This window comes from Sinocyclocheilus anshuiensis, unplaced genomic scaffold (genome assembly GCF_001515605.1).
Source record: "Sinocyclocheilus anshuiensis isolate Anshui unplaced genomic scaffold, SAMN03320099.WGS_v1.1 scaffold1144, whole genome shotgun sequence".
NCBI classification, from domain to species: domain Eukaryota; kingdom Metazoa; phylum Chordata; class Actinopteri; order Cypriniformes; family Cyprinidae; genus Sinocyclocheilus; species Sinocyclocheilus anshuiensis.
The window spans coordinates 979,699-993,886 of record NW_015551101.1 but is presented as its reverse complement, the minus strand read 5'-3'; the positions used below and the strand labels follow the sequence as shown (position 1 = coordinate 993,886).

Genomic DNA, 14,188 nt, shown 5'->3' with positions numbered 1-14,188 from the left:
TATATATATAAAATTTCTACAAATTTCTAAACTGAAAAACCTAAAAAAAAGATAAAAGAAACCTGACTCAATATTTGATATGCCTTATGTTTAGTTAGAAGGTTTGTATACAACTTAGTTTTTATTTGAGAGTTGATTATTAAATTCATTTGATTAATTAAATTATTATATAAACGTTATTTTCACTAAATGAAAATTTTAATTTCAGGTTTGCTAAAAAAAAAAATCATTTTGGTGCATCACTACTCTAAGTAGCTGGTTTCTTGCTTTTTTTGTTTTCAGCAGCCAAAACTACCTGGTAGGCCATGGGTGATGGGGTGGGGTGGTAACTGGCAGGCGAGTGTGTGTTTTGGTATCCCACTGGGCTTGGGGCCACTTGGTGGTAACTCTGTGGGCTGGGGCTGGGCTGGTAGGACCCTTGCGGAGAGGGAGCTGCATATGGGGAGTACTGGTCAGTGTTGTACCTATGGTGCAAAAACATACTCCGTTTAAGATGTTCTCAAGCCAGAACAAAATCATCGAGCATCTGATTGAGCCCTCACATGGCAGGAGTCCCAGGAGTCTGAGGGTTGTACTGAGGGTTGACCTGCGGGGAGGGCACTTCTGGGTAGCCAGGAGTCTGAGGATTGGGCGTACCCCCATAGCCTTGAGGAGACGGTGAGGGTTCGTCGTCATAGGCGAACTCGTATTCGTCATCAGGCCTGAAAACAGAAGGAAAACGAGATGAAGTTGAGGTATGTGTGATTGTTCGATTGTATGCATGTGCATGTTTGTCCTCGCTCTGCTTCTTACCGTGATGGTGTGTTTGGATTGCTGGGGTCCCAAGCGCCGCTCTGACCTGGCGTCCTGCTCCCATCATGCAGAGGAGTCTGGGAGCCATAGTGAGGAGTACGGCTTCCTGTGAGCAATGAAAGACGGGTTTAAAAAACAAAACAAAAAAAAACAGTGTTGCAAGTTTATAAGAATATATTTTGGCATTTCTTACCATCATGGAGGGGTGTCTGGCTACCATACATGGGGGTACGTGAGCCAGTTCCATAAATGGGTGTCTGGGAACCATACATCGGGGTTCGTAAATGGGTGGAAGTCCTTCCTTGTCTTTCTTTGCCACCACTGATTTAAAGAGAGCAAAAATATTGAGGTGTTAAAAAAAAAGAAATACATTTAGAAGAACAAAAGTTCTACACTACTATTCAAAAGTTTGGGGTCAGTAAGATTTTTTATTTTTTTTTGCAAGAAATTAATACTTATTCAGCAAGGACACAAGGAATTGATCAAAAGTGACAGAACAGCATTTATTTAAAATTAATCTTTTGTAAAATCTTTAATTATCAATTTCTATTCAAAGAATCCTGCAAAAATATGATGGTTTCCACAAATATTAAGCAGCACACCCGTTTTCAACATTGATAATAAATGTTTCTCGAGCAGCAAATCAACATATTAGAGCGAGTTCTGAAAGATCATGTGACAGTGAAAACTAATTACTGCTGAAAATTTGGGTTTAGCCATCATAGGAAGAAATTATATTTTAAAATATATTAAAATAGTTCTTTAAAATTGTAATAATAATTCACAATATTACTGTTTTACTGTATCTTTGATCAAATAAATGCAGCCTTGGTGAACATAAGAGACTTCTTTCATAAACATCTAATTAAAAAAAAAAGATCTTCTGTCTAGCAATCTCTGAGGTGTGTAATATGCAAGTATATTCCAGGATCCCTGTGCTTTTCAGAGAGCTGCTACAGGGCTGTCCTATCGGTCATAGTTTACGGCACCAGTGAAATCAAAAATAACATGTCAGACGAACACAATCCAGTCTACAGTGTAATGAGGCAGAACTGTCAAACAGTAGTTGGGAGACTAATAGCTAGGATTCTCACATAGAACTTTCCCACACAGGACCAGCCACTTTTATTTACATTTTCTGTGTGAGGAAGATATGTTAAACGAAGCTGAGCGTACTGACTTTTACTGGCAGCTAGAAGTAATGTCATAAAATTAGCCAAAAATATGGAATAAACAAATGTGGAAGAAGCAGAGAAAGTATAAATCTTTGTGCACTATAACATACACAGTTGTGAGACGCTGCCGGTCCACAGAGATGGTCTGGCAAGTTGAGTGGAGCTCTACCCTAGCGGTTGATTCTGTGGCATCCTTCACCACTCCAATGTAGCCTGTGGAAATGTAGAAGGTGTTATGAAACCTGTGGCTTATAAGAATACAAGACAAAGTGAACATATGGTGGTCTCAAAGTATTTGGACACTGATGCCACACTTAACATGTTATAAAATGCAATGAAATTTATACAAAACACTAAACCAAAGCAAAAAGCTTCTCACAAAAGGTTGCTCCAAATAATAAGAATACGATTCATTTAACCTTTGTATGGTCCCTGGGATATACGGACAGTCTGCCCAATCAGATCATTGTCTCGTCGCCCACGGCCCCGACCCATGCCACCACCTCCGCCCCTGTGCTGCTGCCCTGAAAGGAAGACCAAAAAAGATCTAGATCAAAATATGAGTAGTCTTTATATCATTGATATGATTCAAATGATCAAATGGCAACCAGACAGACAAAAACGTTATTGGCAGACAAACACACTAGTGTTTAAATGAATAATTACATCCTCTTGCAGGGTTTGAACCTTTTGATAAAAGCCCAGATTTTCAACCACTATGCTACAAAACCCTGTGAGTTGCATGAAATTGCTTACCACCTCCGCCAGGGTGCATCGGGCTGCTGATGCGTGGACTCATAGGTGCAAAACCTCCCACTGTAAAATTGGTCACGTCTCTGGGCTTTGGGGAAAAAAACGGGACCGTTTTACAACAGGGAATTTGGGAAATGTATAAGATTTGTCCACAGATGTAGCAGAACAGACCTACCTTTGAGCCGCCCGCCAGAACGAGGTGGCGTGCTTTACAGACAAACATGCCTCCGTTTTCAACCAGCTTCTTGCAGTGAAGAAAAGCAAAGCCTCTGAAGATGTGGCGAATTTCACCTTCACGGCCCTGACGGATCACATGAAGGAGCATATTAACTTCCTCCAATGTGGATCTGTTATACAATGTCAAACCTTTATTATGTCTCTGGTAGTTACCGAATGAGGTCCATCAATGACTTTTACAATATCCTTCACATGGATGTTGTTTTGCTCAGAGTCGAGAGCGACAGCAAAGCGGTTGTCCTTCCGTCTGTTTACTGCCTGGTGCCGTACAGTCAAAACTTTCCCATGCATGTTCAGAACCTAAAAATTTATCAGTGTGAAAGAAAATTCAGAGAGCAGAATTTTTTTTTAAAAAGCTTTTTTTTTTTTTTTAAGAAATTAATACTTTCAGCAATATACTCAGCACGCCAGTTTTCAACATTAATAATAATAATAATAATAATAATAATATGTTTTTTGAACACAAGAATGATTTCTGAAGGATTATAGGACACTGAAAACTGCAGTAAGGGCCACTGAAAATTCTGCTTTGCCATTACAAGAATAAATTATATTTTAAAGTATCTAAAAATACAAAACAGTTATTTTAAATTGTAATAACATTTCACCATATTATTGTTTTTGCACTATTTTTGATCAAAGAAATGCAGCTTTGGTGAGCATATGAGACTTGTTTCAGAAACACCTTCCCAACCCCAAACTTTACAACAGTACTGTGTCAAAGTTGTTATTTACCTGGATACACTGCAAGAATTCTTATCTTTCAAGCATACAGAATCGGTAAAAATAATTATATTTTTATAAAAATACATGTTGCTTTCAGTAAAAAAAAATGTATAGTTTTTTTTTTTTTTTCATGCTGAGACCAGTGAAATGTTTGGCAGCTCAAGTACAAACATGAACCACCAACTCAACCCTTTGTGTTGAGCCCTGATTCATGATGATATTGCAATCACGTTACTGCTGATGTGACAATGTTATTGAAATGCAAGCCTAGGGGCTGTAATGGCATGATGACAATACAGCTGCACAGGGGTTTTGCCAAGATAGTCACAGAGTGAACTCAGTGGCCTTGAAGGGACAATGTTGAAAAGTGTGCTATTGCTGTGAAGAAACAGCAAGTGTGTACTACTGAGTTTAGTTTACATTACACTTGAACTTGCTTTCTCTTGAACTTCACCTGGAAGGTCTCTCTTTCCAGCCTGACAATGACACCTACAGTTTGGGGGTCTAATTGTATCAGCTCTCCCCACTCATGCTGGCCTCCTGCATCCACACCTGAGGCAGTCTCAGAGCACAGCTGCAGGTCCCGGGGCAAGACCTTCAACTGGAACAAAAACAGACATCATATCAGATAGAGAAAATACAACATTGACTGCAGTATATTACATGCTTCTCAGAAAAATTATACAGCTTACTAGTGAAACCTACCTCATGCATAGTGAGATCAGAGAACAGAATAACAAAGTTCTCCTCCACACGGACTATGAGGCCTGTGTCACCTTCAAAACGCCCTGCGATAACCTTTACATGGTCGCCCATACGGAAGTACTTCCTCAACTCGTGAGCTGGAAACTCAAGAGGGTCCTAAACAAAAACAAAGGCACGATAGTGAGGCAATAATCATGGTGTAAAAGGGACACAACATGGAGAACAGGATTTTCAGGATATTTGAACTCTCGCAAAGCTTTTGAATTCCATTTAGTGGCACAGAATTTACAAACCAAGAGAAAATGCTTTGCATACTGGCACAGTATTGACACAGAAACTCATGCTGATTTATTCACCTTGAGATCTTCATGCTTGGGCATGATGGTGATCTTGTTGCCATCCACACTCAGGATTTTACCCTGAAGGTTGATCAACTCCCCCTCACACACTTCCACATTATCTCCTGCCTGGAGATTGTGCTCACGCTCCTTACCTGTATTAATAAAATCTTTGTGATTAACTTTGCAAAAATGCATGCACGAAAGGATTACGCAATACATTGGCACAAAAAAAAAGTTCTACTGTGTGGATATATTTACCTGTTGTCTCTGTGACTACTTCAAGGTCAATCCCCTCTGGCTGGTCCTCAAACTTCTCCAGCTCCGACAGAGTGGGTTTCACCCCTTCTGTGATCTATGCAAAAAGAGACACGATAAACCAATAAGGAACAATTAGACAGACACCTAGAACCACAATAAGTGTGAGGGCTCTTACCACGGCTGACATAGCAAAGCTTTTAAACAGGAAGCCTTTGCGGCTGTATCGGTTGCCTTCAAATATCATGAAGTCTCCGTCATGGCTGACCTCACCACCTAGAGACCTGTGGAGCAGAGCATGTGTCAGTGTGGCTGACATATTTCAATAGGTTTTGATTATGAGCGACTCAAAATCAGAGTGCTCCTTTACCTGATCTTTTCAGCATCAAAAAGCCTCTGAGCGGGCCTCTTAAACTTCTTTCTCTTCGCAAACCAGTCTTTCTGTACGATGAAAGACAAAGCCGGGGTCACATCACTAAAAGGTCACATAGCATATATACACTACCATCCAGGTTTAGGGTCAGTAATTTTTTTTAAATGTTTTAAAAGCAGCCTCTTATGATCATGAAAGCTGCGTTCATCCTATTAAAGGTAAAGCCAGTAATACTGTGAAACATTTTTAACTTAAAATCACTGTTTTGCATTACTCCAGTCTTTAGCGTCACATGATACTTCAGAAGTCACTCTAATATGCTAATTTGGTGCTTAAGTAACATTTTATTATTATTATGAATGTTAAAAAGAGGTTTCTTTTCTGCTTAATATTTTTTTGTGGAAACCATAAAACATTTTTTCACGATTTTTTGATGAATAGAAAGTTCAGCATTTATTAAAACAAAAATCTTCTGCAACATCTTAAAAAGTATGTTTCTCTCAACAAAATAAAAAATGTACTGACTCCAAACTTGCAAACAGTAGCGTAAATATGAGATAATATATGATCATGATGATCTAACCTACCATACTCATCCTCGCTTTAATGCGATCTAAATCAATACGAGGAATCATTTTCAGTGAGATCGTATTTTGGCTCGGTTCAACATAGTCCACCTAAAACAAGGCAAATAAATACATGCATTAAATGTTTTCATGCCACAGATGTAGAGTTGTATGATTGACAAATTGAATAACGTAACCAAAATATCTAGCACCCTATTTGGGAGACGTTTCTTTTATTACTATATAGACAAGTCTTCGGCTGTACCCACCTGGGCAATGTCATCTTTATAAAGGCCTCTCTTAAGACGAACCCAAGACTTGGGTTTAAGGTTAGTCACTTCTTTAACCACCTTCAGCACATCCGTCATCTCTTTAATGGGCACCATCTGCTGGTTCCAGAAGCCCATACGCAGGTTTCCAACACCCTCAATGGCGGACTTGACATGGGTCTGCTTGTACGCCTCCACATAGATATAACCTTTGACGTGCTCAGGGGCCACCACTGATTTGATTTGAAGCGGCTGTGGAGAGAAACACAACATATTAGTACAACAGACATTGTAGTTTTTCTCTTCTCACTTGGCCTACAATTTGATAAACGAAAACCAAACGGAACTTGAGACAATTGTTTTCAGGAAAACTTCAATAAGTGAGGAAAAGTTTAATGTGAGGCACACAAGATAAAGTTCATACAGTTCTGTGCCTTACATAATGAGGATTTAAATGGTGCGAGTTAAAAGTACTGGCACCATTACAGGTATTAACCAACCATGTCGCTAACGCTGGCTGTAACCAAAAAAAAACTGACATCAAGACTAGGGATATGCCGGTATCAAATTTTCATGTTGCGATTAATTGCTAATGCTTTTATCTTGGTAAACGGTATTATCACGATATTGAAATTTAGTTGCAAAAAAAGTGTTGTCATAATACAGTATAACAGGTTTAATAACTTTTTTCTTCAAACAAAAATAACTGAACATTTAAATACAATAAAGCAATACACAAAAAAATTATAAAGTTAAACATTTTAAACAGATTAAAGTGCAAAAGAATTATAAAGACCAATAGGTATCACTTTACAATAAGATCTCATTAGTTAACCTTAGTTAATGCATTAACATTCACAGTGAGCAATAGCTACATTTGCTACAGAAGTTATTAATCTTTGTTAAAAAATACAACTCTTAGTTCATGTTAGCTCATTAAATAACACAGATGCAACTTTTGATTTTAACAATTACAAATAACAATAACAAACGTGTTATTAAATATTGGAATTACCTAAGATTAACGAATATTTAGAAGAATTATTCATTGGCAGTTTGTGTTAACTAATGAATTAACTAATGTCAACTAATGAAGCCCTAATGTAAAGTGTGACCGAACAATAAAGAATCAAAACACTTTCAAACAATAGGACATGTTGTAGTCCAGAGTAAAATGTAACAAAGTTTGAAAATAAATAGCCTATTAAGTCTAAATATTTAAGTATTTGGTGCTGTGATGAACACCATAGCGAGTACAAAAATCTGAATGGCTGTTTAAACCATTTAAACATTTCAGAAACAGAAAGTAGCACAGCTGCTTTGTTTATGGGGTTTCCGGGGGTAACTGCATTTCAGCGTCATTTGCTGTCAGAGAGTGAAAGTGTGCTTTCATCCAGAGTGTCTCATGTGCTCCGCCATGCGCTTTTCATCCGTGCTTGTTTACATCAGAGTGCGCATGCAGCATACAGCGGTGTTGTGCATTTTAACCAGTTGATGGGAAAAGTATTCTTAAAATGCATTCAAAATTCAGAATAATTTGTAATAAATAATTATTCTCAGTATTTTGAAGTGCCCACGATAACAATATCGTGCATATTAATTATCGTGATATATCGCATTACCGAATACCGGCACATGTCTAATCAAGACAGAGGGAATGTGGAAAAACCTACTGTGTCGGTGCACTGATAAGCAATGAATTTTCGCATCAAGGCAATGGCAGTTGCTCTCTCCTCTCCAATCTACAGAGAAACCGAAAGAATTAAACCCTGCACATACAGTAGCCTCATCACAACACCCATAGGCCACATGTTAGATAGTACTAACCTTACACTTAACGGTCCACAAATTAGGATCCCTGCAAGAGACAAATCTCTTAACACAAGCCCAGTGGTCTTTTCAGAAATACTTAATTTAGTATGTTTAATCAGCAATAAATTGTTCTTTTTTTTCATACTTGACCCCAGGAAGCAACTGTTGCTGGGTGATGTCATCAGAAAGTTCCTCAGAGCCACCATAGAAACTGAAGTAAACAGCAGAACAGGAATATTTAGAGAAGTTAACGCAGCAAAACCAGAATTCCTTTCATTTCAACATGCACGTGCTGAATTGAGTCACACACTTCGTAAAAGTAGCATACACTTTGAGTACAGGTGAACTCTGTTGACTTACTGCTCGCCACCCGAGGACTTGGCATATTTTCTCATGTAATACTCCCCCAGAGCTTCCTCACGTGAATCCCTAAAGAGAAAAACGGGTATTTAACATGACTTCCATAGTTCAGATTCAGTCATGTGAAAGTGTGAGCAGTGTAGCTGTCTCACCTCCAGAGATTCTGCAACCTCCTTGAACCGGAGTGATCCTCATCCAAAACTAAATCAAGACAGAGGGAATGTGGAAAAACCTACTGTGTCGGTGCACTGATAAGCAATGAATTTTCGCATCAAGGCAATGGCAGTTGCTCTCTCCTCTCCAATCTACAGAGAAACCGAAAGAATTAAACCCTGCACATACAGTAGCCTCATCACAACACCCATAGGCCACATGTTAGATAGTACTAACCTTACACTTAACGGTCCACAAATTAGGATCCCTGCAAGAGACAAATCTCTTAACACAAGCCCAGTGGTCTTTTCAGAAATACTTAATTTAGTATGTTTAATCAGCAATAAATTGTTCTTTTTTTTCATACTTGACCCCAGGAAGCAACTGTTGCTGGGTGATGTCATCAGAAAGTTCCTCAGAGCCACCATAGAAACTGAAGTAAACAGCAGAACAGGAATATTTAGAGAAGTTAACGCAGCAAAACCAGAATTCCTTTCATTTCAACATGCACGTGCTGAATTGAGTCACACACTTCGTAAAAGTAGCATACACTTTGAGTACAGGTGAACTCTGTTGACTTACTGCTCGCCACCCGAGGACTTGGCATATTTTCTCATGTAATACTCCCCCAGAGCTTCCTCACGTGAATCCCTAAAGAGAAAAACGGGTATTTAACATGACTTCCATAGTTCAGATTCAGTCATGTGAAAGTGTGAGCAGTGTAGCTGTCTCACCTCCAGAGATTCTGCAACCTCCTTGAACCGGAGTGATCCTCATCCAAAACTACATGGTCAATGTTGGACACTAACAGACGAAAACAGAATAAACAATTATATGACAAAAAATTTATACTGTGACTAGAAAAGAAAGCTAAAAAAATTGTCAGTAGCTACGTTTACATGCAGCGTAATAATCCGTTAATAATTTGACTAATAACCGATCGCTCAAACTGAATGATCTAATTAATTTCGATCCAGTGGTGCAGATCTTAATCCATTAAATAGAAGAACTGTTATCTAAACCTTTGATTCTTTGTAAACAATTATTTATTACACACTATTTTTTATATATGATGTGCAATTAAATGTAATAAAATATTGTTCAAATGTTTGAGGTCCATAAGATATTTTTTTTTTAAGTTCTTGAAAGAAGTCTCATGCTCACCAAGGCTGCATTCATTCGATCAAAAATACAGTAAAAACAACAATATTGTGAAACATTACTATAACTTATCATTTTCTATTTTTATATATTTCACAATGCAATTTATTTCTGTGGTTCTGGTAGCGTGCATTCTGAATCTGCAACCAGATGGTCTAAAAGCAGTGCATGTAAACACAGCTACTGAACACATGGTTGAATATCCATGCACACCAGAAGATTTAAGCACATACCTTCGGCCTCTTCTGCTCAAATCCAGAGTTGAGGGAGGAAGGGAGGAACATGAGCCATAATACAAAGTCATGTGCACACAGCATTTTCAGGCAAGGGCATAGACAGGACCAGGTAAACAGAAATAAAAAGGGAAATTACCAATGATGGGCAGGCTTACACATGTGGTATATTTTAAAGATGGAAACTACGTGATAATGATGTCATGTCACTGTTAGCGGATGCAATACAATAAGCACACTTGAATACTATCAAAAACAAGGAATTGGGTTTTGTTTTCTGTTCAAAGGAGCATTTTCAGGCAAATGACCATATTTGATTCCCTTTCAGAACTCAGTCAGTCCCGCCTATACAGTCCCCTGGCCCTGTTCAATGGATTGTGCATTTTAAAATGATAGGTCTTTATTAACTTTGACTTTACTCAACATATTTTGATGACGCAAAGAAGAAAAAGTGTATCGCTAAAAATGTATTTGCCATCCATGTTCCTTGTTTAGAAATATAAGCAAATTTAACATTAGCCAAACAACTTTAAACATCACAAACAAATGTTAGATGGGTGCTGATCATGGGTATGGATTTTAACGAATGAGAAACAATGATTTGAGAATCAGTTCAGTTAGACAGAAAAAAACAGAGCAGAGTAATCTGGAGTTGCTTTACCGTTAACTGAAGGAGGCATGCATAAGAAATAAAAAAAATCAATGAGGGCAAGAAATACATTCCAATAACTGGCATAATTTTATACAACATATTTAAGACACAGTCTGTTATTGGTATTTCATTTAAAATGCCTCCATTTCATAAAGTTATAAATATGATATAACGCATATAGGACTAAACATACAACACATACTGGTCACATAATATCAAAAGAAATCTTAACTCCACTTGCCAGAGTTTGAAGTATGCATACAGGGGACATCAATTGCATATAATATAAACATTAAATATATAATAACTTAAGATATTTTTTTTAAATGTAACAAACAAAACATTCACAATTCATTTAAAATAATAATAATATCTTACCTTTTTCTAAGATGTCTTCAGCACCATCCTCCCATGGATCTTCATCTTCATACTCATCGTCAACATCTAGTCAAAGATAGAATAAAATACACATTATAGCTTTTCAAATGACATCTATGCAAAATACGTTGCTTAATCTAAGAAATATGTTGGTAAGGGATTTTCTAACCGGCTTCATCCAAGATGAAGCCACCATGCCGAGGTTTTTTCCTGGGCCGGTCATCATCCTCTTCTTCCTCTTCATCATACTCCTCCTCATCCTCCAAATCTTCTCCCTCCTCCTCCTCAGCCTTGTCACTGCCAGCTACACTCCCCTGTTCCTCCTCCTCCTTAAAGATATGTGTTGAGTAAATTTTTTTTTAATGAACCATTTCAGATAAACAAAATATAGCATGGTTTTAGCTACCATAAAAAGCTATTTATCGACTATTTACTGACACGTTCGGGGAGGAGCTGGTTGTCTTACCTCATTCTCCTCCACCTCCTCAGCCTCGCTGCTCCTCTCGCTCGGATTATCAGAGAAATCGCTGTCATCGCTGTCAGACATCTCTTTGTTTTCTTCTGTGTTATCCAGACGGCAACACTACTGTACAAACCACATCAAATACATGTAAAACGCAAAGAATAGTAAACAATTACAAACAGATGCAAGATTCGTCCATGAACATAGCAGTTTACATGTTATTAGACTGAAACCAGCCATTTGACCAGACAGAAAAAAGAGACACGGCGAATGATGCGAGTCATAACGCAATTCGATTAAACAGTACACTGTATTTCTTTACTTGGGTATGCATAATACGACTTACGAGCTGAAAACTACAGGTAAACAACAACAGTCAATCTAGTTTGTTCCTACTTTAGGGTGATGTGCTTTGGCTAATGCTGCTAAATCCAGTCGACAAGGAATTAGCACACGAGCTAGCTAGCACACATCTTATTTCACAAATAACTCGTGGCTTAATTACCACGGTCACATCTTAGTTTATTACGAACATACCATACCGTTAAGTATGTCTTAAATTTACCATTAAAGAGCGGATAAAAAAAAAGTCTTCTTACCTTTAAACAGCTGTCTGGTTTTGCTTTAATCAGGTAGCAAAGGCCTTCTTCTTCTTTTTTTTAATTTTATTTTATTGGCGGTTGGCAAACCAACTTAAAGGTGCATCTACCGCCACCTACTGGACTGGAGTGTGGGCAGTACTTTGAAAGAAAGGACAAGGACAGAAAAAACTGTCCCCCCCAACCAAAATAAATATATATATATATATATATATTTTTTTTTTTCCCCTATATATTTCTATTAAATTCTTTCACTTATCCCAGTATTTTTCTAATAATTTATTAGGAAACTATACTTCCCTAGACATTGTTTTTCCTAGCAGATTTCCCACTGTCATGTTTTGTTTTCCAACTTGTGTTTCTAACTCCCTTCTTTCTTCTTCATACCTTTTACAATCTAATAAAATATGTTTTACTGTCTCTTGTGTGTTGCAGTGGTCGCAAAGACCAGTGGGGGGTTTTCCTATTCTCTGTAATGTAAAGTTCAAACAAGCATGACCTATACTAAGATGTGTAATTATATTTCCTTCCTTTGGATTCCTGCTCTGCCTAATACTATTTAAGCCTACTTGTTTTTGTATGTTATACAGATGTCGTCCAGTATCAGTTATGTCCCAGTATTCTTGCCATATTTTGTTTGTATGTCCCTTAATAATGGTTTTGATTTCTGTTCTACATAACGGTATTTGTATATCAACTGTTTCATGCTTTATTGCTCCTCTTGCCAGAATATCTACAATCTCATTTCCTTCCACCCCTACATGAGCAGGAACCCAAAGGAAGGAAACATCCAGCCCTTTATCATACAGTATTAAAAGCAAGTTGAATATCTGGTATATATCATATATGATAACTTGTCTACATGATGTTTTCCCAGACTGAATGCTATAGAGCAGATAAGCTGTCAGAAGCTATGATTACATTTTGATTCTGTTTATTTCCTTCCAACCATTGTAATGCCAATAAAATTGCTAAAAGCTCTACTGTGTACACCGATAAATGATCTGCTGTTCTTTTTTTAACTGCTATTTCATAATGCGAAATGGAGAAAGCAGCCCCAGTACGGCCTGTCTCTGGCTGCTTTGATCCATCTGTAAATATGAATAGTTTGTCTTGATAAAGGTTCATAGTCTTGAACTATTACCTTCTGTGGCATTATTTTAGATTTTTCTTTTAACATTTATTGAAGGCTTATATCTACAGATGGCTTTATGAATTTCCGAGGCAGTACAGTTGATAGTGCCACAATGGGGCTTACTTGGAGCTGGCTGAGGCTTGCGTTTTGTGCTTTTGCATTTCCTATCCATCCGAAACTGTAATAATTACTTTTACTATGTTCTGAACAATCTTGTAAGATGGCCTTTGTGGGATGTACTCCGCTATGCCCTTGTAGATTTATCCAATACGCCAGCATGATCTTGATCCTCCTAATACGTAAAGGCATCTCTCCTGTCTCAACTTGTAATGCAGATACTGGTGATGATTTAAACGCTCTAGTACAAATCCGAAGTGCCTGTGCCTGTTCCACATCAAGTTTTTTAAGGTTTGATTCTGATGCTGACATATATGCTAGGCAACCATAATCTAACGCTGCTCTTAAAAGAGCCTGATAGATGTTAATGAGCGATGCCCTGCTTGCTCCCCAGTCTTGCCCTGATAGACATCTTAAAACATTATTAATCTTTTTACATTTATTCCTAACCTTATCAATATGTTGACACCAGGTCAACTTCTCATCAAAAAATACTCCCAAGGATCTTACAACCTTACCCTGTTGAAGATCTTGCCCATATAGTTTAAGTAATACTGTTTAAGGACGTTTAGAAAAGCATATAACTTGTGATTTTGAGATTGAAAGTTTAAATCCCCATTTATTTGTCCACTGTTCTACATTCCTTATTGCATTTTGCATTTTCCTACTTAAATATTCTATATTCCGACCTCTAACCCAGAGTGCCCCATCATCTGCATAAAGTGACTTGCCTACGTTTCCTTCAACCTGATCAAATATGTCATTAATCATAATATTAAATAATATTGGACTACATACACTGCCTTGTGGGATACCATTTTCCACTGTATATCTATTTGAATATTCTGTGCCTACTTTAACTTCTATTGTTCTTCTATTCAGGAAATCTAATACCCAATTATACATCTTGCCACTTATTCCTAATTTATTAAG

The 14,188-nt window shown here is 37.6% G+C and overlaps 1 protein-coding gene across 3 annotated transcripts in view; it reads right to left on the bottom strand.

Annotated features, from left to right (window-relative positions):
• The window catches only part of LOC107662786 (transcription elongation factor SPT5-like), a 15,135-nt gene extending 3,040 nt beyond the window's left edge, over positions 1-12,095 (bottom strand). The window contains exons 1-28 of one of the 3 annotated variants that reach the window (XM_016452886.1): positions 12,004-12,095; positions 11,408-11,527; positions 11,111-11,270; positions 10,942-11,007; positions 10,573-10,578; positions 9,912-9,923; positions 9,252-9,321; positions 9,100-9,168; positions 8,885-8,950; positions 8,755-8,785; positions 8,601-8,669; positions 6,193-6,444; positions 5,945-6,034; positions 5,355-5,425; positions 5,163-5,268; positions 4,988-5,081; positions 4,745-4,881; positions 4,389-4,544; positions 4,138-4,284; positions 3,111-3,257; positions 2,896-3,021; positions 2,724-2,808; positions 2,387-2,491; positions 2,078-2,180; positions 986-1,113; positions 793-898; positions 543-701; positions 296-464 (exon numbers count right to left, since the gene is read on the bottom strand). In XM_016452886.1, the coding sequence (XP_016308372.1) occupies positions 296-464; positions 543-701; positions 793-898; positions 986-1,113; positions 2,078-2,180; positions 2,387-2,491; positions 2,724-2,808; positions 2,896-3,021; positions 3,111-3,257; positions 4,138-4,284; positions 4,389-4,544; positions 4,745-4,881; positions 4,988-5,081; positions 5,163-5,268; positions 5,355-5,425; positions 5,945-6,034; positions 6,193-6,444; positions 8,601-8,669; positions 8,755-8,785; positions 8,885-8,950; positions 9,100-9,168; positions 9,252-9,321; positions 9,912-9,923; positions 10,573-10,578; positions 10,942-11,007; positions 11,111-11,270; positions 11,408-11,488 (2,811 nt within the window). In that variant the 5' untranslated portion in view covers positions 11,489-11,527; positions 12,004-12,095. The remainder of the gene's footprint in view (positions 1-295; positions 465-542; positions 702-792; positions 899-985; positions 1,114-2,077; positions 2,181-2,386; positions 2,492-2,723; positions 2,809-2,895; positions 3,022-3,110; positions 3,258-4,137; positions 4,285-4,388; positions 4,545-4,744; positions 4,882-4,987; positions 5,082-5,162; positions 5,269-5,354; positions 5,426-5,944; positions 6,035-6,192; positions 6,445-8,600; positions 8,670-8,754; positions 8,786-8,884; positions 8,951-9,099; positions 9,169-9,251; positions 9,322-9,911; positions 9,924-10,572; positions 10,579-10,941; positions 11,008-11,110; positions 11,271-11,407; positions 11,528-12,003) is intronic. The other 2 variants (XM_016452887.1, XM_016452889.1) reach the window with 2 other exon arrangements.
• Positions 12,096-14,188: the final 2,093 nt, after the last annotated feature.